This window comes from Amorphotheca resinae (assembly GCF_003019875.1).
Source record: "Amorphotheca resinae ATCC 22711 unplaced genomic scaffold M430scaffold_10, whole genome shotgun sequence".
NCBI lineage: Eukaryota > Fungi > Ascomycota > Leotiomycetes > Helotiales > Amorphothecaceae > Amorphotheca > Amorphotheca resinae.
In genome coordinates this window covers 675,968-701,283 of record NW_020194480.1, presented here as the reverse complement: position 1 = coordinate 701,283, position 25,316 = coordinate 675,968, and the positions used below count along the sequence as shown (strand labels likewise).

General features: G+C 51.1%; 11 protein-coding genes across 11 annotated transcripts; 4 read left to right on the top strand and 7 right to left on the bottom strand.

The window, feature by feature from the left end:
• Positions 1-126: 126 nt before the first annotated feature.
• M430DRAFT_270231 (hypothetical protein) lies at positions 127-2,416 on the bottom strand (the record flags this gene model as incomplete). The annotated part of the gene is made up of 7 exons (XM_024865500.1): positions 127-847; positions 907-980; positions 1,029-1,284; positions 1,332-1,664; positions 1,719-1,848; positions 1,905-2,243; positions 2,298-2,416. 7 exons carry the CDS (start codon positions 2,414-2,416, stop codon positions 224-226), a joined length of 1,875 nt encoding a protein of 624 aa, XP_024718433.1. The 3' UTR covers positions 127-223.
• A 1,191-nt stretch (positions 2,417-3,607) lies between these two features.
• M430DRAFT_68667 (hypothetical protein) lies at positions 3,608-3,977 on the top strand (the record flags this gene model as incomplete). Its single annotated transcript, XM_024869368.1, has 1 exon — positions 3,608-3,977. A coding segment is annotated over one exon (205 nt), but the record flags the coding sequence as incomplete, so codon positions are not given.
• An 863-nt stretch (positions 3,978-4,840) lies between these two features.
• On the top strand, positions 4,841-5,708 carry M430DRAFT_107496 (hypothetical protein; the record flags this gene model as incomplete). Its single annotated transcript, XM_024861159.1, has 2 exons — positions 4,841-4,919; positions 4,972-5,708. The coding sequence occupies 2 exons, from the start codon at positions 4,841-4,843 to the stop codon at positions 5,706-5,708; spliced, it is 816 nt and encodes a 271-aa protein (XP_024718431.1).
• A 941-nt stretch (positions 5,709-6,649) lies between these two features.
• On the bottom strand, positions 6,650-7,360 carry M430DRAFT_171032 (hypothetical protein). The gene has a single exon (XM_024863606.1). It carries the CDS (start codon positions 7,112-7,114, stop codon positions 6,755-6,757), a length of 360 nt encoding a protein of 119 aa, XP_024718430.1. The 5' UTR covers positions 7,115-7,360; the 3' UTR covers positions 6,650-6,754.
• A 799-nt stretch (positions 7,361-8,159) lies between these two features.
• Positions 8,160-9,035, bottom strand: M430DRAFT_144680 (hypothetical protein). Its single transcript, XM_024862902.1, has 2 exons — positions 8,935-9,035; positions 8,160-8,886 (listed from the first exon to the last, which is right to left on the bottom strand). Exons 1-2 carry the CDS (start codon positions 8,997-8,999, stop codon positions 8,178-8,180), a joined length of 774 nt encoding a protein of 257 aa, XP_024718429.1. The 5' UTR covers positions 9,000-9,035; the 3' UTR covers positions 8,160-8,177.
• A 255-nt stretch (positions 9,036-9,290) lies between these two features.
• On the top strand, positions 9,291-9,932 carry M430DRAFT_44355 (hypothetical protein). Its single transcript, XM_024867693.1, has 3 exons — positions 9,291-9,473; positions 9,555-9,617; positions 9,689-9,932. The coding sequence occupies exons 1-3, from the start codon at positions 9,429-9,431 to the stop codon at positions 9,869-9,871; spliced, it is 291 nt and encodes a 96-aa protein (XP_024718428.1). The 5' UTR covers positions 9,291-9,428; the 3' UTR covers positions 9,872-9,932.
• Positions 9,933-12,444: 2,512 nt separating this feature from the next.
• On the top strand, positions 12,445-14,037 carry M430DRAFT_107359 (hypothetical protein; the record flags this gene model as incomplete). Its single annotated transcript, XM_024861152.1, has 2 exons — positions 12,445-12,709; positions 12,767-14,037. The coding sequence occupies 2 exons, from the start codon at positions 12,445-12,447 to the stop codon at positions 14,035-14,037; spliced, it is 1,536 nt and encodes a 511-aa protein (XP_024718427.1).
• A 188-nt stretch (positions 14,038-14,225) lies between these two features.
• Positions 14,226-15,503, bottom strand: M430DRAFT_144670 (hypothetical protein; the record flags this gene model as incomplete). Its single annotated transcript, XM_024862901.1, has 3 exons — positions 14,226-14,854; positions 14,986-15,195; positions 15,252-15,503. 3 exons carry the CDS (start codon positions 15,501-15,503, stop codon positions 14,426-14,428), a joined length of 891 nt encoding a protein of 296 aa, XP_024718426.1. The 3' UTR covers positions 14,226-14,425.
• Positions 15,504-15,730: 227 nt separating this feature from the next.
• M430DRAFT_170978 (hypothetical protein) lies at positions 15,731-18,126 on the bottom strand. Its single transcript, XM_024863605.1, has one exon. It carries the CDS (start codon positions 17,937-17,939, stop codon positions 16,002-16,004), a length of 1,938 nt encoding a protein of 645 aa, XP_024718425.1. The 5' UTR covers positions 17,940-18,126; the 3' UTR covers positions 15,731-16,001.
• Positions 18,127-19,949: 1,823 nt separating this feature from the next.
• M430DRAFT_60664 (hypothetical protein) lies at positions 19,950-22,438 on the bottom strand. Its single transcript, XM_024868871.1, has 4 exons — positions 22,024-22,438; positions 21,656-21,878; positions 20,345-21,591; positions 19,950-20,287 (listed from the first exon to the last, which is right to left on the bottom strand). Exons 1-4 carry the CDS (start codon positions 22,276-22,278, stop codon positions 20,216-20,218), a joined length of 1,797 nt encoding a protein of 598 aa, XP_024718424.1. The 5' UTR covers positions 22,279-22,438; the 3' UTR covers positions 19,950-20,215.
• Positions 22,439-23,113: 675 nt separating this feature from the next.
• M430DRAFT_170902 (hypothetical protein) lies at positions 23,114-23,961 on the bottom strand. Its single transcript, XM_024863603.1, has one exon. It carries the CDS (start codon positions 23,742-23,744, stop codon positions 23,241-23,243), a length of 504 nt encoding a protein of 167 aa, XP_024718423.1. The 5' UTR covers positions 23,745-23,961; the 3' UTR covers positions 23,114-23,240.
• Between the last annotated feature and the right edge of the window lie 1,355 nt (positions 23,962-25,316).

Sequence of the window (25,316 nt, the reverse complement as noted above, 5' to 3'; positions counted from 1 at the left end):
AGTGCAGTGAGAACATGAAGCAACATCTTTGCAAGTATGAGGAATCTCACTGCCCTGTTGACACAGGCGTTCAGAAACAGGCGGTAGAAACAGTTGATATCGTCAATGAAGGTGGTTTCCCACAGAGTCGGCGAACAGAGATGCTGATGCAATGAACGTGCCTTTGGAAAAGGAGCAAGTAAATGCGCGATGTCCATGAGCAGGTGTTGAAGCTGTCTTGCATTTACACAGACTGAGTCTCAAGCAATTCCTCGGCGATAGAAACATGGCCAGAAGGGGTTGGAGTGGTTGAGCGATCCTCCGATTCATCATTGCTCACCAAAGCCGCAGTGTATGAACTGGAATAGTCAGCAGTTGGTGAAGAGGCTTGCTGCTCCACGCTTGTGTTTGGAAAACCCCAGAATGGCGCAGGAGCGTAGTTATATGGCGAGTACGAATAGTGAGGGCTCGCACCGCCAGTGACTTCAGGAGCACTTGAGCTGCGAGGGTCGTAGCTTGGACTACCGGGATACCCGTAGTAAGGTTGGTATGGTGTCGGAGGATAGAAGTTTTGCCCATCTGCAATGAAGGGAGGGGGAGGGGGACCGTAACTGTAATTATAGTACGGGCTATATGGGTAGCTGAATGGAGAACCATAACCCGGTGGCGATATCTGCGACATGGGAGAGACTTGCTGCTCGTTGAGGCGAGGCGCAGGTGATTGGTAAGGCGCCGAATGCTTGTATGGAGCTGGAGACTGGCAGTGACCGGTAGGAACAGTTGACCCGTAGGCGTTGTTCACTCGGGCTCTGTTTTGGGAATCCTTGTGTGCAACGCGGAGTCTCTTGCCACGAAGGACAAAGCCGTTCTAGAATAATGTAAGATTCTGAGCCTATCAAGGGGGGATGGGGGTGGGGGATCTCTTACCACATCGTCGATAACCTTGTCAGCTTCGACCGTAGATTTGAATTGAATAAATCCAAAATGGATCTTCTCTTGAGCTTTGACAATATCAGATCGTGACCACAGCAAAGAAATAGATAACTTACATGCGAAGCGCGAGGGGCTCTCTCTCAACATGATGTCCCGAATAGGGCCATACTGATTGAAGACCTGCTTGATCTCATCCTCAGTGACACCAGCAGGAAGATTCCCAACAAAAATTGAACGTCTGTCAACATCATAGCGGGCAAGGTATGCTCTAGCATTGACAGAAGAAGGGCTGCGGTCTTGGTAGATGGTTCGAGGTGGCGAGCCATAGCCTGCGATGTTTTGCATCTTGTACAGATGATGGTTGCGGAAATACTTCAGCAAGTTAGCTTTGATTACGAGATTATGAGTGAGAGACTTACAAGTAGGGCCTCCTTTCCCAGGTCATACAGCTCAAAATTAACCATGACACCCTCGTTGAGGTTAAGGGATGAGCGTTCAACTTCGGTCACCGTGTAGCAAAGCGTAAGCTTGCCAAAGGGCTCAAGAAGCTCTCGGGCTTCTGCTGGAGTGATAACAGGTCCAAACTTACGCTCAATAAAGAAAGAGCCTGCCTTGGTATCAGCATCGGGTTGGGGATCCGGAGGACTGCTGTCGGGCTCACGGTGGGCCTTGGCCTTCTCAACGCGGCATGCACGGCCATTGATTAAGCGTCCTGGAGCCTCTCTAAGGGCAGTCTGGGCATGGGCCATCTTCTGTGTCCCAAGTTAGTAGCTGCTCTCAGAAGGGACGGCCCTCGAAAGACTTACGGTAAATTGGCAAAATCCGAAGGGCATCTGCTTTCCATCACGTCGAATCTTCACAAAAACCTTACCGTAATCACGGAAGGCTGCAGTGACGGATGCTGCAAGAGATTCATCACTCTCGGACTGGAGAAGGCTTTTTGAAATATCAGCAAGTCCGCATGAATATTCCAGGTAGTATAATGAACTTACTTGGCGACGAAGAGACAGTATGCAGGTGGGTAGACAGCTTGCGCATCCTCAGGATCGACGTCAACATAGGCAGTCAGCTGGCTATCAGCTCCCTCCCCAGCGTACTCTTGGACATGGAACGAGAGTCTACGAGCAGTGGGTTGAGAGTGATGGTTCAATGGGGAGCTGGAGGCAGACGCATCCTCATCGCTGCCAGAGCCCGAGCGCCAGCTTTTCTTGCTCATGATACGAGCCGACTTTGGGGTACCAGGAACTTGAAGAGAGCGAGGACGAGGAGTGGGCTGGAAGGGGTCATCGCTCTGGCTACGAGCACCATTGCGAACGAAGGGGGGAGAGTAGCTGTAGTCACCTCAGCACGTGCTCTGAAGCATGAGTATCATTCATAAGACATACCGCTCAGTACTAGGAGAATAACCGTCTCCGCGGTTGGCGGTCTGGTTCATGGTGTAAGAGCCAGAACTGGTAGATGTAACCTCAACAGGCTTCTCGTCGCCGAGGGTGAGCTGGACCATGTCGGTAAGGGGAGCGCCTTCTGGGGCAATTGAGTATCAGCATGGCTGGTCAAGAGTAAAAGGACCAGAAAAGAAGCAGGGAACGCGACAACCGCGTCAAACATCAGATTGACGGGGGTATGGGTGCGGAAACGCCACGGAAGGACTTGGAAACGCGATAGAAGCGCGTCCCGGAAACCAAAAGCCGGGCAGGAATGGAAAGTATTAACACGGAATGTGATGTGCTGTGACTGAGTTTACAAGAATGGAGAAATGAAGCATGATGTGGCATCGCGTATGGATGATATAGGGGCAGAAAATGGAGGTGGAGGTGGAGGTGGAGGTGGAGGTGGAGGTAGAGGTGAAGATAGGTAGAATCGAAGGGGAGGTGATGGTGACAGAGTGAAGGAGATAATGATATGAGCAAAGGAGAGAGAGATGTACTTGCCGTTGATCTCAGGAGCCGCGATGGGAGGAGGGCTGCCAGGGCCGGCGCCACCGCCAGTGAAAGTAGGATACGACATGGGTACCTAGCTGCGTGTATTTAACTGTGCGTGCAGAGATGGGAGAGTTTGGGGGCAGTGGTGAAGGGGGAAGGGAAAGGGGAAGTAGAAGAGAAGAAGAAGTAAGAAGTAAGAAGAAGGAGGGTGATGAGAAGGAGAGAAGGAGAGATGGGGAAGAAGATGTGGGGAGGAAGTGTCTTTTGTCCTGATGGACGGCGCGCTACCGAGACAGAAGACAGAAGGGGCTTAGGCTTCGGGTAACCAGGAAAGGACCTGCGGGGAGAAGAGGAGAACGTTTGGTGGGAAAAGAAGGAAGGAAGGAAGGAGCGATGGGGGAGGGAGACAGGAGGAACCCTTTATACGGCGCCGAATAAATAACCGATGCGAGCGTCGCTTCCTCGAACAGTCCCGACAGCGCGGGTTCCGGGCTTAGCGTCGAGTAGCGGCTGCTCCTTCCTTACTTGACCAGATGGACGGAAGCAGCAGGAGCCATACGGGGCCATATGGGCATGGCAGAGGGGCCCTTCCGCAGTTGGCAGCCCCTTCCTCGTCCTTTCCCCATTGGGAGAGAGACACCGCAGCCCTCGCATCGAACCTCAAGACCGGAGAGAGTGTGTGAAAGAGATTGTATGAAAAACCAGACAGGGTATCATGATACCTGATGATACTTATGATACTTGATAACACTTGATGATACTTGATAACACTTGATGATACTTGGGCCCCTAACTGATCTCCATATGGCCTCTCACCCATCATCGACCTCCCTGAAACCCTTCATCCCTCTTTGGCCGTCATTCTCTCTACCAGGGCCTCTCGCCACGCAAACACAGCCCGCCATGCAGACCTCTGCCCGGCTTCATTCTCAAGGAAATATCCAGCAACATGGGGAAGCAACCACCGGCAACACATAGAGCAACACCAAAGACGAGAACAACAACCAACAAACTTGAAAATAACACCGTCTAAAAGCCATCGCCGCTACGATCAATTTCATCTTGCTGGACAAAGAATTGGATGCCATTCAGGCCTGCTGCTGAGCTACGAAGGCGCTGCAGGAACATCCCCATGACCCCCGCCAGACCCGCATAATCAGAGTTGCAACTAGTAGCCGATGACGGAAGGGGAAAGGTGCGGGTGGACTTCCATTTCCCAAAATACACTGCTCCCTACTTTCAAACTTTTGAAGTGGGCTCTCATTTTGCTTTGTCCTGGTCCCTAACATGGCCAGTATGGTTGAGTGGAGGATGGATTTAGACATTAGACTTAAAGATGGGAAAGCTTTAGGCAATTATCACTGGTAGCAACATATTAGGCGAGGTGCTAACGCTATCTGATATAGCTCCTTCATTCTTCTTTCAGAGCCCCTTTGTGATTCATGGTGAGCGGCCTTGCGGATGAATATTTGTCCGTTCCGGTGAAACCTTATACCAACCTCACCTGATGCCCTGGGTAGAACAGCAATCACTGTTATATCATATTGCCATTGAATCTCAAAGATATTGGCTGGTAATTGCGTGATAAATATCAGCCCCAATTCATCTGTAGCTCCAGAATGGAGAATATGCAGCCACTGTGGCCGTCTCTGGCAGGCCGGGTGCACAGCCAGCAAGGACTGCTATAATTGTACTGGCAGAGCATCATCATACTAGTACAATGGCCCCAGGAGGATGATATGAAGGTTTCAGATAGTATAAAGTAGATAGTGGGTAGGGAATAGCCCTGCAGAGACCAATATCACCCCGATTGTGTTGAACATCGATGTCAAAAGCGCTACCGGCTCGTGCCGAGTGGCGTGGTCATTCTGTGATCCATGCGTTGGTACAGTTGACCTTGCAGCTCTAATCAAGGACTGAGAAACAGGATCATCGTGGCGTGCCGACAGTGATAGCGATAGCGTCAAGCTCTTGCAAGCACCACAACCTCTCTGTTGAAAGTCACGATGAGGGCCACCCCGAATCTATTGGCTAAAGGCTTCATGGGCCGAAGCCTCGACGAATTCAAAAGATTGTCCGCGATTGGTATTCCTATCCACCTCCCAAGATCAGGCTCGTTGCTAATGGTCCATCGCAGCGTTCAAGGCAGAAGCAATCAAAAGACCAACCCAACCCTACGTCCTCACCTCCTTCCACGACCCCGAATCGATTCAGGACTGCAAATTGATATGTGATTCCGACGTAGGAGGCTTCTCCCGGGCGAACCTAGACTGGATCCCTCCCTCATCAGACCCCAACCCGCCTCCGTCAGAGAACAAGAACGGGTACGCCAAATTTCACGGCAGCATATCCATCGAGCTGCCGGTGAACAAACCACACATCCAGCGGACCGGCTACGCAGCCTGGCGGACGAAAGACCGACCTTTCACCATCTTCGGGAAGTCTCTGTGGGATATCGACCCCTACGCTTACCTAGCATTGCGGATAAAGAGCGATGGCCGGAAATACTTTGTGAATCTACAGACCGAGAGCATTGTCCCGACGGATTTACATCAGCACAGACTATACGCGCGAAGGCCCGGAGAGTGGGAGACGGTGTTGATCAAGTGGAATGAGTTTGTGAGGACGAATCATGGCATTGTGGTGGAGCCGCAGACCGAGCTGTTGAGGCAGAAGGTCAGAACTGTAGGGATTGGGTTGATTGATCGAGTGCCGGGCAATTATGAGCTTTGTATTGAGAGGATCTGGGCTACGAATCGCTTGAGCGAGGAGGATGTAGAGGAGGATGGGAGAGCGGAAGAGGGTCAGTTGAAGAGCAAGCACGGCGAGAAGATTAGATGGAATGAAGATAAGGGCGAGAAGCAATCGTCATAGGTGTATTATTGTATGTATAAAAGCTAAATTCGAACCCGTTCCAATCCAACATGTGTTAAATATCGCTAGTAGAGGGGTCTTCAAAGAAGCACCGTCGTCCAGCCGGGCATACGTGCCATAGGAAGAGAATCACTACAGCAGTTTTCAAATTCGGAAAATGCCAACTCCACCCGTTCCTGCCCGGGTACGCGTACATCGCCCCTCCAATTCGCTGTCAAGAGCTTCAGCCTATGGAATGCCAACATGCCGATACCTACCTTACTTAGTTGTGGGACTGGGTCATATTTCATGGGCGGGTTTCTTAGTAAATAGCCACAAAGATCTCAAAATGACGTTGGAATTCCTTTAAGGGTATTCTACAAGCTCGAGTACATGCCGTCCACGAGCTAATACCCACTGTTTTCTTCTTGACTTATACTATTCGGACTTTAATGGGCTTGCTTTCGCCCGCGGCATTTTGCTTTGGGGAATAGGAGTGTAAATGGACGTCTGGTGAGTAATATTGAAGGAAGACATATACTAGAGTAATCATGGGCTGTGATTTGGTGCTAGGAAATTTCTGGGTGCAGAGGAATAAGACGCGGTAGTTGAGGATTGAAAGTAATATCACAGGGAAGTGGAAATCTTCAATGGAAGTAAAGGAATAAAGGAACGAGATGAAGAAGGGCTTCCATTCCCTGTTACCAGTTCAATCAGTCCTATGTTACCATCACATGAACAGTTGGGAGGCTTGTTGAAGCTTTCTGTGTGAGGAAGGGGACGCGCGTCGAGGGGAAGGGGAGTTAGTAATAGCTAGAAAATGTCTATGATTACTTATATCTTTAACAAGGAAAGGCTCCATAAGAGGGAAGTAGTAAAGCCTGATAGACCTAGCCGGAGAAAGGTTATTAGAAGCATCCTCCTTGTTGAGAACATAGGTAAACCATAACCAAATAATGGTTCGGATGGTGGAAGGGTGGTGCCGTTTGGGAAGCTGGTCTAGCTAACAAGGCTATCTGAACGAAGGAAAGGAGTTGAGATCATTTGATTACTCATGACGAACTAGATTATGTTTTCTCTGGTCTTAACTCATAATGTTGTCCGCGACGAAATCCAGAATCCAGAAAAGGTCGTTTTAATGAGAACCGCAACATAGCAACTACCAAAGCACCGAAACTCCGAAGAATCCAACCGTAGCAGCGATCGAGGAGACATACAGATTCTCGAGTATGTGCATCATGCATCAAATTGTCTACAATTGCAAACACACCAAGATACACGAGGAACAGTTGTGTCTGTTTGCGGATGAGCTCAATCCACCTTGTATTAAAGGCTGGACCTGGCGATTCCACCAAGCGGACGCGTTGTGCAAACGGTGTGCGAGGATCAGGCAGGAGAAGAAGAGACATCAGGATCGGAAGGGCCATTTATACTGTTGTGGGCATGCTTAGCTGAGAACTGAAGGGTCGTGTGAGGAGTTAAAGAGAAAAGCTCAATTTGAACCATCTACGGAAACTGACTTCGCCTCCCCAGAATACATAATCCCAGCCGGTCACTGATGTCCAACCTTCACAATATCAGCAATCCACTGGCCGAATTGCCCCGCAAACCAACCCCGCATCGCCTCGCCTCGCGCTTCTCCAGACTCCAGGCTCTAAGGCTTGCTAAAGCTCGACCCTTGAACTGGTTAGAAAAGGTCTCCACTTCGTCACAGTTATTCTTCATATGACAGCAGAATAAAAGGTAGGTAACTGAGAATGTCTAATTTTCTTGCAATACCTGAAGCTATTGGATGATTGGTGCTCGAGGCTCCTGTCTTTGGCCATCACTGAGCTGACAGATATTTCTAGGATTACCAGTATGCACTTGGCGGTACAGAATCCCCATATATATAACGAGGAAACCGCGCAATATCCGCATAGTCTCCGAAAAGACAGATGTTGTTATGGCTGACTATAAGCTCAAGCTCGACTGATTTGAGTATCATTGGCGGCGCTGCTCTCCGAGACACAACAGGCCTCTTGCATGAGATTCAACTTTGAACCAGGCTTGAGGCTGATAGCGCTCAGATTGTGCCAACAGAGTCCCAGTGCAAAAGAATTGAAAGTGGTTTCTGAGGAAGGTCGAAACAAGGAAATTCAACCCTGCTATCTTTCTTTGCCCTCGCTTCAAGCTAGATGGGTTCGGAGAATTACGAAGCGTTTGATAAGGATATTGACCCAGATTATCATCTCCTCGATCTCCAGGTATTCCCGAGCCTACCAGCTTCAAGGCTGGCGGGGGCAAGCCTTCTGCTGTTCTCCAGATTCGAAGACTATTATCAACGATATGAACATATTCGTTGAACCCACCATGGGAAAATGACAGCGAAGATACGATGAGCCATGAGACCTCTAGAAAAGCATCGAAATTAAGATACAATCCATCCGAGGCTCGTAGCTCTCATTTCGCCTAACACCACGACTCCAGTATACCATGCAATCATCGTGCCTAATCCCAATCATCGTCGTCTTCCACATGTGCTTGTTTTGAATTCCTTATGCCACCCTTATTTTGTCGTGCTTCCTCCTCAGCATCTTCTGCATCAGTTCTCCTCTTCATAACTCGCATATCATTATCCTTAATTGCCCCCACCTCAATCAACAACTTGTCAATTTCTGGCATGCCTATTCTGACCCCTCCAAGGGTCATCAGCGTTACGACTTGCTTGACAATATCCCCTTTGTGATAAACCAAGATTGTTGGACAATTCCGATCCGGATAACCCTCAATGGCCATATCTGCTCTGATCTCACAAAATTTGACCTCCCCATATTCGGCTGCTGCTTTCCTCCACAGCTCGCTCAATACCCTACTCTCAACATTCGTTCCCAGCCCGCTGGTCATGTTGACCAATACAGGTCCATTTGCGCTTGCATCCGTCACCTCCCGGGAGTAATCTGGTTTCGAAATAGGATACACTGTCCCGTGCACGGCCTTCTTTGTGAGGGAAGCAAGTTCCTGAACCCGTTGCTGCCTGTACTTCTCGAGGAATTCTTCGTCTTCGAGATCTTCTAATTCGTCGAGTTCATCAAGATCTTTGCCTTCTAATCGGTTCTCGTGTGCGAGGCGGCGGCCTTCGAGAATGGCTTCTTCAATTAGAGGGGTAGGAGAGGGGGGCTTTTCGGGGATAACGCCGTGTTTTCGCAGGATGTCATTCCTGGGATTGTCAGTTTTGGGCTCTACTTCCTGTGAAAGAGGAGCATACCATTCTGTATCTGCATTTGGGTCATCTATAGGCACGCTTATGCGCTGATCCAGAGGAGCAGCCATGTTTGAAGAATGATCGTGAAAGGCGCATGTTCGTCGCAAAGTCGGCTGCGCGTACCTAATGCAAACCAAGCAAACACCACATCACCACCACATGCATCCTTCGTTGCACGTGACGCACATCGCTTATGCTAATTTTTTTGATTTTCGCATTTCGCTAGGGTTTGCACCATCTTGCCGAAAGCTTCGATCTCCTCTACTTTCAACCCCTCAACCATCGACAAACGACTGACCTCTGCTCTCTACGTCCCAAGTTTCTGCAAATCGACGAAAGACCCGTCAGTCCCCTCGAATCGATAGACAAGCTTATCGCAGACCGCCAAGATGGTAAGGAATCAATCCATCCTTCTTGTTCGCCTTCGAAATTGCCACATTTGTCGGTGAAGGCAATCCCTCACGAGACCTTCACACGACAAGTCCAATGATGAGGATATGGCGGAGGACTTCATCAGCTATGGAATGAGGAGGAACCTGGTGGTGGAGATGGATTGGATATTGATATGGGCTTGATTGATGGATGGATTTTGGACATCGAAAGCTAACGCGCTGCCTGTATAGGTTCTCGCAGTTGATCTCCTCAACCCAACCCCAGCCGCTGAGGCTCGCAAGCACAAGCTCAAGGTATGCTCCGATTGCCTTCTCTGGATCTTTGTATATTGGAGACGTTGTAAATCTGACGTTACCCCTCATAGACCCTTGTCCCTGCTCCCCGCTCCTTCTTCATGGACGTCAAGTGCCCCGGCTGCTTCACCATCACCACCGTCTTCTCCCACGCACAAACCGTTGTCATCTGCGCTGGCTGCTCGACTGTGCTCTGCCAACCAACCGGTGGAAAGGCCCGCTTGACTGAAGGCTGCTCCTTCCGAAGAAAGTAGATGTGCCACCAGCACTCCTCTGCTTTCTCTGTCGCGTCTCTCCGTTAATGCATGTCACCTCCGTTACGATCAATCACGAGAGTTAGATATGCTATTGTTCTCCCCTGCATACATTTGAACGGATAGAAGATGGAGATGGATGGCCAAAAATCGTTCTTCTCATACAAGCAGCAAAATAAGGGCGTTTGGGATCACACAACTTCCGGATATCTTGTCCAAAGCTTTTCCTTTTTCGTCGTGTATTCAGATGTGGATAGTTGATGCGTGTCTCGATATGCTCGTTACTATGCATGGAACGCAAGCTTGCATGGGATGGGGATGTGATGGCTGGAAATGGCGAGTTTCACATCAGCGTTTGTCGATAGATTTGGGTTCCACCTATACTAGGTGTGCTCTCGATTCTGAGATGATGCGAGGACGTGGAGGAGCTTATTGAGGATTGCTACATTCCCATGTTGCGCAGGTGGTGGATCTGGGCTTTGTGCATTACGAAAATAAGTATCTCCACAGAATCAGCTGCCCGATGATTGTGATGTGATCGCCATTTACATGCTTCCCCTGAACTGCCCAAAAGAGAGACGGAACCAGTGTTTTGTTCAAGTTCTGTTCCACCAATTCTAACTGTTTGATACCCGCTGCTTGTTATATATACCGATACCACTATACATGAATACGATATGGCAGTCAAGTCATAGCAGGCATGGCTATTATATATGTACCTTCGCTTTAGCGGTCTCTAAACGGTTCGTCAAGACTTCGAGTAGCACAACACGAGCTGGAGCTCCGAGGATCAACAGTCTTCTGATGTCTCAAACTTTGGATGAGTCCACTTTTCGGGTATCCAACAGGCTTTTGCCAAGTAGCTCCCATCCATTCGCGCGAAGTAAGCAGTGTACTCAATGATTCCAATTATGGCACAGCTTTACCCAGCAAATGACAATACCCGCGAACCAAGATACCAATTCTCGTGCCCGGTATTGGTCCTCTATGCCGCCCGGAAGCTATTGCCTCATATGAACCGTTCTATTCTCTTGCAGAACTGTGTCGGCAGCTGGACAGCTAGACATGGAAATGTCGAAGACGGCAAAGCAAAGCCTGCCAACTTCTGAAAGCTTCGTTGATATAGGGCAAGTTGCGAACTTCTTACTTCGTTAGTGAAATTGGTCTTGGTAAGTTCTTTGCGTAAGGCGTCCTGGATTATGGACCGAGATATTTCGGCCTTCCGGTTCTTATGCATTGAGGGCTACAGCTCGGAGCCTAGAAGAAGTCGACTAAGCAACTCGAGGCTTCTACGGCCAGTCGCTCGGTCCGCATTGGACGAGTGGTGTTTGATTCAGCGAGAGGTTTTCTTTCCAACTAGAACCGATTCTCTAGGGGCCCAGAAAAGGATTCCCCGTAGGCTTCTTTTTGGCTGACTTTAGTGGTACCTCAACGTCGCGGGTAGACTCCCTATCTACTGGTTTTGTCTCTGACATTATCGCTACGGCAACACCGAATGCTGGGGTGCATTACATAGGTACCTTACAGCGGAATATGCAGGGCTCAATTTGGCAATTTCGGACTTCGAGTTACGGGTGTACTCCATGATAGCTATTCCGTACACACAAAGAGCCAAACCACAAGCAAAAGCCGGTTCTTATTTGAGGGCTTCGTTGTACGAGTTGTATTTGACTGTATGTGTCTCCCCACCTAGCATACTTCTGATTATGTCGTGGATTCGAACAATAGCAGTAGATCTTCACCTCGTCATACAAACCACTGGTGTATAAGAATGGCGTTATGCTATCTACCTACCTAAGATTTACAGATTTTGTTGAAACGGACCCGTTGAAATCGGCCTTGTACGGACCGAGATTACCTTCTTCCAAAATCATGGAGCCCTTCCGAAGATATTATGTCCTGCTGTCTATACTGAGCAGCTATCCTGTCAGCAAGGAACCAATCGTATGCTCAGTCGCTACCATTTTAGACCTAAGAATATCAATCATCTCCCACCCACCGAGGTTGGTGTCTTGCGATGGGACATTCGGGGAGGCTGAGTTTATCGCGCTGTGATTGGAGAATAAATTCCAACGCGGAGTAAATGGTCCCCTAAAACGTGCCCTGCGCCACGATCGCCACGATCGGCACCAGCCATTCCCCGACCCTTCAGGTCCAGCGCATTATGATTGGCTGTCGCACCCGGCCCAGAAATATCCCGCTTCCCTGCCTCCTGTACGTACATTGTACGTACAAACAGAGTCACGATGTTTGTGGAGTGCTCATCTTTTCTGCACATAAGGCAGAGCTCTGCCTACCTTTCGTCTCTCTCTTTTTCTTCTTTTTTTAAGGACCTCTTGGTCGATCTTCATTCTCTACCGTCCATCTCGTCGTTCTTACTGATGTCCTGAGCCCCACGCTCTGCTCTGCGACATAGCTCTCTCGACGTCTGCCTCCCATTTTGAAGTCTGCGCAGAACATATCCGATCACTCTCTTTCCACCTCCAGTCATAGTCGCAGTCATGAAGGCCTCTACCAGGTCTGCGATGCTCTCAATCGCGGCCCTGGGCACTTGCTCACTCGCAGCAATTACCATGGACATCGCCAGAAGCCCAGCCCAAGACGTGAAGCCCCGCAGGCGAGACCTTTTGCCTCGAGGAGCGCCCCTCTCAGCATCTCTGGCCAACAATTTGACAGGTGGGAACTACGTGATAAATGTCCAGGTTGGAACTCCTCCACAGCAGATCGCCTTGGCGATTGATACGGGAAGCAGCGACGTCTGGGTGTTGGATGTTACTACAGATCTTTGTAGTGACCTTTCAATGCATGCGGAAGTCGGTACTGGATGCCAAACGCCTTGTAAGCTCTATTTCCTTCTGCCACTATCTATAATTCATCTCACTGACTTTCTTGCAGTCGATCATACGAAATCTTCCTCCTTTAACGTTGTCGACCCCAACGGATTCGACATACAGTATGGAGATGGGTCATCTGCGACAGGAGATTACTTCACCGATGTTTTGACCGTAGGTGGAGCTTCAGTCAAGGCTCAACAGATGGGCATTGCATCCAATGCCACCCTCACTCCAGGACTGCTGGGAATTGGGTACGATCTCAACGAAGCCTCCAACAACGCGGCATCGTCCGACTCTTCTCCATCTGTCTATTCGAGCATCATTGATAGTATGGTCACGCAAGGCCTTATCAGTACCAAAGCCTACAGCTTGTACCTAAATGACCTGCAGGCTTCAACCGGCTCTATAATATTTGGTGGGCTCGATTCGGACAAGTATCACGGAGATCTCTGGCAAATGCCCATAATTCCCTATACTCTTGAGGACGGCAGCTCGATATACTCCCAATTCACAGTTGCATTAACATCATATGCCATCACTACACCAGGAAACACCACCACTCTCACCAACCAGACCTACACCGCGCCCGTTATACTCGACTCTGGGACCTCACTTACTCTGCTCCCAGAGGAACTTGCCTACCAGATCTTTCACAAATTTGACGCCGTTGTGGACGAAGCGAGTAGTATAACCTTCGTTGATTGTGCTGTGCTCAGAAAGCATCCCCAGCTGACCTTCGACTTTGGGTTTGGTGGACCAAGCGGTTTCGCAATCCGAGTCCCTATCAACGAGATAATATTTGAGACTACTGGACCCTTCTCCCTGGACGGCTTCCAACCAGATGTCCCCTTCACTGACATCTGTGTCATGGGGATATCACCCCAATCACAAGAGCCATACATCCTTGGAGACACCTTCCTCCGATCCGCTTACGTCGTGTACGATCTCAAAAACAACCTTATCGCAATGGCGCAAACGAATTTCAATTCGACTACTAGCAGCATCGTAGAATTTGCCGCCGATGCAACAGCTATTCCCAGTGTGAGCGGCGTTGCAAGCGCTGTTTCTGCGACCGAGACTGCGACTGGTATACTGCCAGTAGGAGGCGGGAAGACCAGCACCGCCAACCCTACCGCCACCAACACAGGTGGTTCGGGAAGAACCACAGCCACCGGAAGCTCGGGAAGCAGCTCCACTGCATCTTCGACGAGTGCGCCAGACAAGAACAATGCCGGTGTGGCATCAGTGCCTGCGTTCGATATGCGCGGCCTGATGGTCATGGGCATGTCGGCCGCGTTCGCGGTCTTTGGTGCTGGTTTCACCCTCGCCTAAACCAATCACCCTGGGAATTTGTATTTTTGTACTGCATAGGAGAGATACCCAAAGCCGCGATGTATTTTGAAGAGGTTGTTTAGAATGAAGGCTTTAATGTATGAACAGTTGAGCATGTGTGGTGGAGACTAGACATAGATTATGATGATACCATTGCTGTTACCCAAATTAGACTTCTAATAGAATGAGAGATATAGACGTATATGTAAAATTCATTTTTGAAGTGTTGGAGTTGCGAAACCCTTCTATCCTGGAAGAATAACTTTTGTACACGGTATACATGTATTGATACACTCCCCATCTCTTGGCCAAGCCTTCCACAAATCATTCATTGAACATTCCCCTCCCTTAAGCATCCATTATATACCTTAGTTCCTCAGCGGTCGGCTTATTTCCCCTTCCAATCGCCCATATGCGACTTGATGATGCTCGCCGCCTGCTCAGGGCTATGCTGTCTCCCAATGGCCTCGACGAAATCGCCCTCAGGATCCATCAGGTAGAAGTAGATGCTGTGGTCGACGAGGTAATCCTGGCCTGGCTTGACACCCTCCGGGGTGGAGAAGTACACGCGGTACTTCTTGCACACCTGCTTGATCTGCTCCCAGGTGCCCGTCAGGCCGATGATGTCCGGGTGGAACTCGGACAGGTAGGTAGCCAGGACGGCCGGGGTGTCGCGGGCCGGGTCGCAGGTTATGAAGATGGGAAGGAGGGGAGGGGCTGAGGACGGGGCCGAGGCGCGCACCAGGTCGATCATGCGGGCCATCTTGTCCAGCTCTTCGGGGCAGATGTCGGGGCAGTGAGAGAAGCCGAAGTAGACCTATTTTGCGCTTTGGCATTAGCACGTTCCCCTCTCAGACACTGCAAATTATCTCTCTCTCTCTCTCTCTCTCTCTCTATCTATCCCCCTCCAGACTACAGAAGTCCCAAATGCGTGAGCAAGAGACCCACCAAAGAATATTTGCCCTTCATATCCCCATCCGTAAACGGCTTCCCATTCTGGTCCACGAGCTCGAAGGGCCCGCCGACCTTGGGCCGCCCGACGCCCTTCGTAGCCTCCGCCACGCGCTTGCGCTCCATCCGCGCCTTCTCATAGCGGAAGTAGAAGATCAGGCCCGCGCCCGAGATGAGGAAGAGGAGACCTGCTTTCCAGGAGAAGGGCTATTTGTTGCATGTCAATTTCTTACGTCCTTGAGAGGAGAAAGGGAGGGTCGTACCCCGGAACGGTACCGAGAGCGCTGCTCTTGAACCGTCTTGTATTTCCGCTGTGGAGAGGTGCTGAACGTGCGTACTCCTGTCTTAGGGGTCGAGTGTAGACATGACGGCTGTGGTGCTGTTCTGGGCAGACCAGGTGTGGTGATGGTTGATAATCGCTGGCATTGGGCGGAGATGGGCTGAGGGTTACCGTGTCTTAGAGCTCGCGAGAAGGTCGCCAGAAGGTTCTTACTGGGGACAAAGACTTTCGACATGATTGCTGTGCTGGTGACGGCAATGCCGGAAACCTTGAGTTGTCTATCGGGAATATTCGAGGTTGAAGGCTTGAAGCTCTATCAGAACCACGGACGTAGTAGTGCCTCGCCTCTTTACGAGCCTCACCTGTCATGGCCCACGGGGGTCTAGAACTCTAAAAGCAGCAAGCAAGCAACTGCAGACCAAGACATTCTTTCCTCGGGCTTCAGAGTGATGATCCATTGATACGCATTTCAGAAATTTAACCTCTCCTCATGAATTAAGTATCTAAACAGCTATGTCACTATGCTAGCCAGTTCCTGAAAGCTAGTCCTAGTCCTACAGACGCGCGCCTCATGCTCACACATACTTGCAGAATCTTCCCCAGATCTCCACGCTTCAACACCGCAGACGCCAAACTGATGCTGCCCCAATCATCGCAAAATGACGCGCAGTCACTCTCTTCGCTCAAGATGAAAATCTAAAGAAGACAAAGGAAAAGTAATTTTGTGTCCGCTCTACTCCCGTCGACTGACTTGGCTTGCGCTTGTCCTACTGAATTCATCCTCCTCTAACACATCACTCAGTCTGGTTGGGTGGTGATGTCGAGGAACTGCCTCCCATCCGGGCCCCGAGCCATATCCTTCACCTGAATAATCGACTGGGCCTTCCAGCGCTGCCGGGCGGCTGGTAGGGGGCCTGGGTTGTTCTGTAGCCGGCACACTTGAACCATATTCTACTCCCGAGACCGGTTGTCGCCCGTACTCCTGAAGGTAAGCTAGCTCACGCTCCCGGGCTGCAGTCACGTCGTATTCGTCTGTATCATCGTCAGAAACTGGCTGCTGGTACCGGATTTTGTCGCCCTTGACATCTCGGACGAACTGACCTTCAGCGTTGATCTCATATTCCTCCTCGCTTGAAGCGCCTTCCGAGCGGCCGGAAGGGCCGTAAGATGGATCATGCTCAGATCGGCCGGTAGGGTCAATGGGATGGAGAGACGTGCCTTGGTGTTGTTGATAGAAGGCCTGGGTCGATGCTGGCTGAACTGCCGGAGCTTGAGAGTATTTTTGCGCGTAGGGCGAAGGTTCGGACGTTGGTGCTCGAACTCCTCTACCAGTAGGGGTCGTTTCCTCTTCTACAAAGGGATCCGTAGGATCAGGCGGTTGGGCTTGGGAGTAAGGCTGATATGCGACATCGGTAGTAATTGGACCTTCGGGTTCCTTGGCAGCTTGTCCGCCGGGATATGGCCCCTCACGGGTGCTCCCATGTCTGCTTGGCATACCTTGCATCATCGGAACAACTTGAACGCCGCCAACAATGGTAGGTTGGCCTTCTCGTAACGAAGCTGTTCTCTCGCGCTCTTCCTGCTCCCTCCGTCCAAGCTCTTCCCAGGCCCGTCTCGCCTCCTCCTTGGCTATTTGGAGCTCACGCCTCATTTCTGCAAGCTTCTTGTCCGCATTCGACCTTCTCCTCTCGTTCTCAACGGCCTCTTGAATCGCCGCAGCTCGTATTTGGCGCTCTTGCTCGAGGCTTGCCTGGGTCAGTGCTTGGATCTCTTGGGCACGTTCTTGTTCCGCCCTTGTCTCGAAGAACCAGCGCTGAAATTTTCTTTCGGACGAAGCTCGTAAACGCTGCAGCTCTACAACCGCATGGAAAAGATTGGCTCCAGCGGCCGAAAGATCTGTCACCTGCCTCGAAAGTTGCTGAGATATAGGTTCCCTGTTGATCTCATTGCTGTTTTCTTCGAGCCTCCGGATCCAGAACGAGGTGAGTCCTTCCCAATGCGCTGAGAGTGTCTCCCAACGTTCGAAAGCATGAGGAAAAGATGATCGCGTAGCGCTGCCACCGGTGCTTCCTTGCGGTGGTGCTGGACCTGAAGGACCAGCAGCAGAAGGGCCCGGCTGAGCTGGCCGGGGTCCCGATGTTTCTGGCTGAACAGGCCTAGGCTGTTGCTGGGGCTGAGCGATAGGTCGTGGTCTACTTGAAGGTGGCGCTTCATCACCACCTCCGAGTGCACGACCTCCTCTTCCTACTCCCTGTAGAGGTTGGTCTTGAGGTCTCTCGCCACCCGCTGCTAGCTGGTCACCAGATCTGTGTTCTGACCTTTGTGAATTATCGGAAATTCTTTGACCGGCCGTCCCTCCAGATCCGCGCTGGCCTCCCTCTCCGCTTCCTCTCTGCGGTGCTGCAGCGCCAGCAGCTACCCTTCTCTCCTCAGTCCTGCGTCTGGACTCCTCTATTAATTGGGCCTCGTCTTCAGCATGCCTCCTTTCCATTTCTTCCCTCGCGGCATCCTCTGCTCTGCGCCGTTCTCGAGCTGCGCGCTCGCGCATGATATCCCTCGGGCCCCTTATGCTCGGCGACCCAGTCGTCCCTGGAGCAGTTTGGGTCCTGCCATTTCCAGTTCGTCCATTATCAACGGAGGCAGACGGCCCTCCGCTGATAAGATCTGACATCGAGGCGTTCTCCTCGACCAAATCGGGGGTAAAGGGATTGGGGCGTCGCAGGGCCTCTTCGAGAGCGTATAGGATGGCACTCCCAGTATTCTTCGAGATCCGTAGAGCTCGATGGGGTCTTCTGCCGGCTTCTTCTGGAGAGTAATGTGGAAGGCTTGGGGCTAAAGGAGTTGAAGTAGCGAGATCCTCTTCGAAATCATGCGTAAGCTGTGCGTTCCGTCGCGATTCAGCAAACCTAACTCGAGGGGGCGAGGGGGAAATTCCAGCAGAAGCTGCTTCAATGTGGGTTCGTCGCTGCTGGCGCTGCTCTGGGGTGGGCGTTAACGGGTCGTTGACGTCGTAAGGGTCGTTAGATCGTGGAGGAATTGGGTCCGTCAGCGCTGCTGCGAGCCGAGGTGACCGTCCTGAGGTCGACAAGATGATTGCGCCTTGGGGGAGTTCACCCAAGAAGGGCCAGTGAATTGGCTGGGGGGGTGCGTGTGGAAAGACGCGCTGGGATTTGGCGATGTCTCTCCCGAGATGCGATTGAGGAATGTATCTACCACCTTGGGAGGCAGGAAATGAGAGAGGTGTGAGGGTGAAGAATTAGCGGAAGGACTGGGGCCCTCGAGAAGGGGATACTGTCGGGGGGGCGACTGAATTGGAGGAGGTTGGGGTTTGGCCGTGTCGCCTTCAAAAAAAGATGATGGCTGGGAGCGAGGCGAAGGTCGCGAAGGGGCCAGCGCAGAACAATGGAACATGGACATGCAGCCGCCCCAAACAAAGTTTAGATCAATAAATAGAAAAGGGGACCTGCGCGATCGCGCAGATCGTGGGGCCCAGCTGATGCGTATCGGAGAATAAAATTTAGAAAAAAAGGGAGAGGTTATAATAGTGAGTCCTGTATGATGTATGTGTATGTATGGTTGACGGGCGGGTGGTGGATGCTGGTATCTGTGGGTGTCGGGCGAGTCACGACGGCGCCAGGTATCTCCTCCCCTCCTCCCACATCAAAGAAGACGGCGATGACCTGGGCATGAATGGAAGACTCGACGGCTGAGGAAGAGAGCATGCTCGAGAGCAGCGGGCGGGCGATTCGATCAATGCGCCAGAACGAAAGTCGCGGGAGGTTGGGACATGGGCGACGAACGACGACGAATGACGGACGAACGAAGCTCCCCGTCTGTCTCTGAGCAGAAACGAGAAAAAGGAAAGAAAAGGGAAAAGGGTCCGTAAGTGTGTCTTACTCGTAGGGCACAGTCAGGTTAAGTGTCGATGTGTGCATGCGCGAAGAATAGATCGCGCGGGTCAGGGACGGGGGGCGGTTCGACGGGACACCACTGCGGGACGACCAGGGCAATTGGAGATCGAGGGTCGTAGTCCGTTTGTCCTCTCTCTTTCAGAGGGAGATTGGAGAGAGTGTGTAAGACAGATGAAGGACTCTTCTTCGTCCTGGATCTGATGCCTCGAGACCCGATTCTTCATTATCTCAATCATCGATTGGGGGGGGATGTTTGATGTTTGATGTTGAATTATGGATGTTGATTGGGCGAGGAAGGACGGGGGGACGGATCGGACCTCTTTCGCCCCCAGATCCCGTCTTTTGGACAACGCACGATGCTTCTCGCTTAATTTCTGTGGTCACGTCGTCGTATTTATTCTCCAATATATCGATTTCTCTTTTGGGAATATCCCCGTACGTATAAATAGTCGTATATTACCTCCTCCCGTTTCCATTTCCGCCTCAACCCAATCCTGTTTGTATATTACGCATCACATCATCATATGTAATCCTTTGCTCTCTCCCCTTCCCTCCCCTCCCCTCCCCTCACCTCATCTGCAAATCCACCGTTGCGCTGGAGGCAGCGGAAACCCACATATGTACATACGAAATGCGTCTTCAACGTCCAGCGCCCTCTCGAGGAACGTGTCCGGCTACCTACCTGCCTGGCCAGGGCCCGTCCATCCCATCGCGCTGGCGCATCGAATCGGGGTGCGCAACGCGCCCGCGGAGACAATATGGGGTGCGCGGGCCCTTGCGTCGGGTGGCTGGGGAGGGGGGTCTTGATGTACGGGGTCCTTATATGGAGAGCGTCCTTGCTACTTATCCCATTTCTACAATAATGATAGATTGCCACCTTGAAGATCAGGTCCATCTGGGGAGATGGCATACATCTAGCTCAGCAGAATAAGCTCTTTACCAGAATTGACAGGCAACCCGCTCTTTGTCTCCCATCGTGAAAGTCATTCATCATTACATATTTCAAGCTATATCTCGTCGTCCCAAAGATGCAAATTTACGTAGAATCAGAAATCGCCAACAATTTGGTATAATTTGGTGTGCCGAGACCAGTGGCTGGATCCCATCCCTATTGAACACAATAGTCAGTCAAAGATTTCCTATAACCCGATGCCGTAAGACTTACTGTAACAGCCTCAAATCCAGCATTAGAGATCACCCCACTGCATCCAGTGTTGGAGCCGGTGGTGATATCCGTCAAGGCGGAGGTCGCGTTGCTATACAACCAGGGGTTCAAGAACCCGAGTCCCGGTTTCCCTGCCGCCACCCGGCCGCTGTTCAGAAGCTGTATGATGCTGGCAAAGGTAGGGGTGGCGCAACTCGTCCCGTCGACGCCTTCAGCCTCTCCACTAGCGACGATGGTGAAATCCGTAGCTTGGGCGGCAACGTCTGGGTATGCGCGTCCGGAGCTGTTGAAGTACTTTGAGACTCCTGAGTGGGTATTGTCGTTTGTCAACCAGGAGGTAACGGCAGAATCTTGATAGCTGGGACGGCCAAAGACACTGGAGAAACCACCGCCACCATCCGTCCAGGCTGCTTCGGGGCTGTTTCCAGAGGTGCCCCCAACGGTTGTAACCCAAGGGCAGGAGGCAGGGAAGGATGTTGTAAAGGTTTTTGTACCGTTAATTGAGCAAGTAGTTCCCACTCCGGAATCTCCAGACGCAACAAGGACGGAGACTCCGCGAGCACCGAGTTGAGAGAAGAGGTTGCAGGTGGTGTCGGCATAGTCAAGAGGGACGGTTTCCTCGTCGTCGCCGTATGAGATGGAGATCGTTTGAGGGAGATCAGAATCATTGAGTGCGAGCAAGTAGTCGAGGAATTCGAGATACGGCTCATTCTGGTTCGTGCCGCCACCCACAATCGGCGGGCTCCCGCCCGTGCTATAGTAGACGTTAGGGATGGACTCAGTGATGGCCCTCGCATACTGGGTGTCCAAGTTTGCTTCGATTCCGGGGTAGCCACTACCAGAGGAGGGGCACGTGCCACCGTTAATCAGGGTGCAGGTATACGTCTCACCCGAGTTGCCTTCAGTGGCATAGTTTTCCATGAAAGTCGAGAGATCTGATTTGCTGGGCCATTGTTCGAGAAATCCGGCAATTCCCATTTTGCCTGCAGACAGAGCAGTTGCTGAAGAGAAGCTGTAAAGGTTGGCAAGGCACTTTGGGGTGACCGCTCCACCGCTACAGCCCTTGACAGCTCCAGCTTCCGTGACCAGGTTGGTTTTGTCAATAGGCCTAACCTTCGAGATTGTTGATCTCATTGCCCTGAGGCCGAAGAACGTTGTTGGCTGAACCATCTTGACGTGACCTTGGAGAGCATCTGGTAGGCTGTACTCTAATGTTCTCAACAGGACTTCTCCCGTTGATGAGTGTACTACAGAATATCAGGCTCGTCCAGAGAATTCATGAGAAAAGTCATGTGAGAGCCGGAGACTTACCAAAAGGAGCGTATTCGGCGTTCAAGAGCTTTTCAATCTGACTGACACTGGCCTCAACAATAACAGAATCAGATCGTGGTGAGATGCTTGCATGATCACCCAGACCCTCTGTCTCTAACCACTGCATGACCAGATCGCTGGATTCGTCCCGAGGGGCAACAATTGCATCAATCACGTGCTGTGAGAGGTGTTTTCCGTACAATGCATGCCCTGGGGTTGCAATCTGATGAGATAGCTGCATTAGTAGATATTCTGGAAGGGCTAAGAAACAGGAATGAGAAAAAGAGTTGGACTTTGCACTCCAAGCTGGAGGCACTCTGGGCATCACCCTTAAAGGTCAAGGCTTTGGAAATAAAGGTCAGGCATACGTTCATGGCCAATTCATGGAACTTGTTCATGTTCTGTTCCATCAGTTGGATCCTCAACTTCACTGTAGAGATATCCTTATTGATCGTAGTGCTGTCATCCCGAACCCAGCCCGCAGGAGGACCACTCAGCTTCTCATAGATACTGCTCTTGGAGGTTGCATCATTGGTCGAGTGCTCTGCAACTGTGGGAATGCTGAGGGCAACTGCGGAAGACGAGATGGCCAGAGCAGCGGAAAGAGTATTGAGGAGAAACATCGTGCCAGATGTGCGGCGGGGTCACTGTGGCCAGAGAACAACGACGACGATAGAGAGAGAAGGGGAACCAGGAGAACGAGAGGGAAGATGTCTATATAAATAAACAGCAAAGGAGATCCATGCGGGTACCTGCCCAGTTAGGTCCGGCACTTTGGCATCGGTCAGAGGACAAAGTACCACTTCGCAAGTCGCAAGTCGCACGCCGTATCTGATGATGCAACAAATAAGGTGGCAGGGAACTTTCCCCATACACGAAGGTACCGTAGGGAACAGCACCCGCTATGGATGGAGCCAAGGCCCCAGGAGATTGTAAACTGCCTTTCGTGGCATCCTGCCCGCTTCCACGGGGGGATGGCCATAATGCACTTGCACACATATCCTTGGAGCAATTGATGGCTCTTATCGCTCTTGGCCGAAGGATTGGCTGGTGTCGAAAGATCTGCGCTGGAAGTGCCGGCGTCGAAGAGAGAGCTTAGACCGGAAGAGGCAACTCGGTAAACTGCAAGAAGTCAACTTCAACAATGCGTACGAAATGCGTCCTTCCGTCTTGCAATCCTTGTCGCAGTCAAGGGACGGAGTCACGGAGCAGACCATACATAAGAACAGTACCAGTGCCACTGGAAGGTTAATAACTGTCCGAATGACCTCATACCGGGATCTTTGACTCCTGCTACATTGGTCTGTCGCCGATGCCCGTCCACAGCCCATGGATGATGAGAGCCAGAGTCCAGGCGCGGAGGTCTTCACTCTGTACTGATGTACGAAATACTACCAAGACGCTGAGAGGAAAAGTACGAGAAAAATTAGGCCAAGGGAGCCGGAACGAGCCGCCCTTATGACATACAGGAGAGCGCCAGCGATAAGACCAGGAACTGCCGAAGGCGCGCCAAATTCTTCATATACTCATCATTCGTCCAAGGATCAGTGGAAATGTCTCTGAGGCTCTGATATTCGAATAAGCTTTACATTGGTCCGGTCGGTCCCCAGCTAATATCCCGTCCCGAACCTCTTCGGATATGTACCCATCCTGTGAACAACACTAATAGTACCATTTGAAGGCCAGATTGGATGGCCTTTCCCTCGAGCCCTGTTCTGTGCCTACTGCTGTTGCATGTCCAGTTCTCGCCAAGTTCGGCAGAGGAGCACCGGACCTTTGGAGACCCCGCTTGGAGAAATCGTCCTCTCTCTGTCGTGAAACATGATGCTGGGGAGCTTCTCCGCGAGATTTCGCAAGGTGTCTTTGTTAGCGATGAACAGCTTTGGCACGGTGAAGGACATGTCAGTCCAAGAAACTGAGGCCTTGTGACATCAGTGTGGGAAGATCGCCAGGAAAAAGTAGCTGCGACCCTCGAGCAGAACTCTGTGCTGGTCAAAGGGTTTGAGCTAGAGGGTAGGTTCAGACGAAATAGAAGAATTCGACTCGGCCCACATGGGGGAGTACGAGGAAACGGATCATGAGAGCGCATCCACCGAAGGCACACAACTACGGCAGAAGTCCGTTGTGCCTTACACCGTTGAAGTTGAAACGACGTTGTTCCTCCTTATGACGCTTTTGTATTACCGCTGCGATCTGTCGCGGATTCAATGATATTGATGTCCGGATGAAGTTGCTGCTCAACTTTGCTGGTGTGAGTACTTCGAGAGGAGTAGTTGGTACGAAACCGGTTCGAGAAATAGGCCACAGTACTCGCTACCAAATGGGGATACCCTTGACAACTTAGCAGATATCCAGCTGGCCAGAGACATATTGGAACTCGGATGGACAGCTCCTGGGCAAGAATTTCGGCTGAATATCCTTCTCGTGGCTACCATGACTGAAGATGATGGGCTGCAACGATTCCGAAGATTAAAGATCTTGTCCCATTTACCCACCCCGACTATTCTGATGCATCTGGGAAGATCAGTTCGAATCGGTATGAGTTTTCGACATTATCTGGCACGAGCTTTGATATTTGAGGCGTCCAATATATAGCAACACAGCTTCATACAGGCAAATCTTAAATATACCCGCACTTTGCCGCCTTCTAGTCATGGACTACCTTTGACGATCAGCATTTTCAAAAGAAGAGCAAGAGGTTGAGCTCGGATCTCTGTTGGCTTTCGCCACCTCATGGAGCAACTAGGGTCAACCATACCTGTCTGACGCCACGGAGGGGTCGCCAAATTACTATACGAAGCCATTCACCACTAGGCACTAATATGACCCAGCGAAAGGTTTGAGGAGGAACAAGACAATCATAGCGATAATAATAACGCGCAGATCCGGGAAAGATGTTGTTTCCCTCTCTGTGGGGGTAGAGAACCGAGCCCGCACCTCTTCGATAATGAAATATCCCTGACATCCTGGGAAAAGAAAATGATGCACTAGTCGGAAACGATCATTGGTCGCACGCCTTTGATTGTTGCATAGGGGGCAACACTTTGAAACTGACTGAGAGATTCCAGCGATCTTTTGAAAAAGGGGGGCCTCACTGTTATCTCCTAGTCAGACCGGGTCTCTCGGTTTTGCAGACCTCTCCGGTTTCTCCTGAGTGACATAACGCCTTGTTATGGCCATGATTGGGGGAGGAGACGTTCTATTTAAATCCAGCAACGTCTTTGGAAGCTGCGAAATTTGAAGACGGAATCACTTCCCCTGAGGTAGGCAGTCATAGAATTTGGTGATAAGTTGTCACACGACGGTCAGTGCGGTCTCAAAGTTCGCCATTCAATCCTTTCTGATCTCGGCTCATCCACATCTGACCCGGAGAGCTTGTTGGAAGAGATGTAGCTATGTGGTAGCGGAAAATCCACCGTCAGAGCCATTTCAATCATGATGGAACGTCCCTGGACAGCGGAGACGAACACGACTCCGAGCCAACCTACAATTCTGATGGCAGCTACTTCCAATAATAACCTGCCATGCTCAGTTCCTACGAGGAAGCAAAGCTAATCTTTGAAAGCCTCGTCACGCGTTCGCACCGACCTGGAATTAGGTGTGACAAGTCGAGGCGTGACCCCGCACTGCTCACCGAGTATGGGCGGGCAGAAAAGCAGCA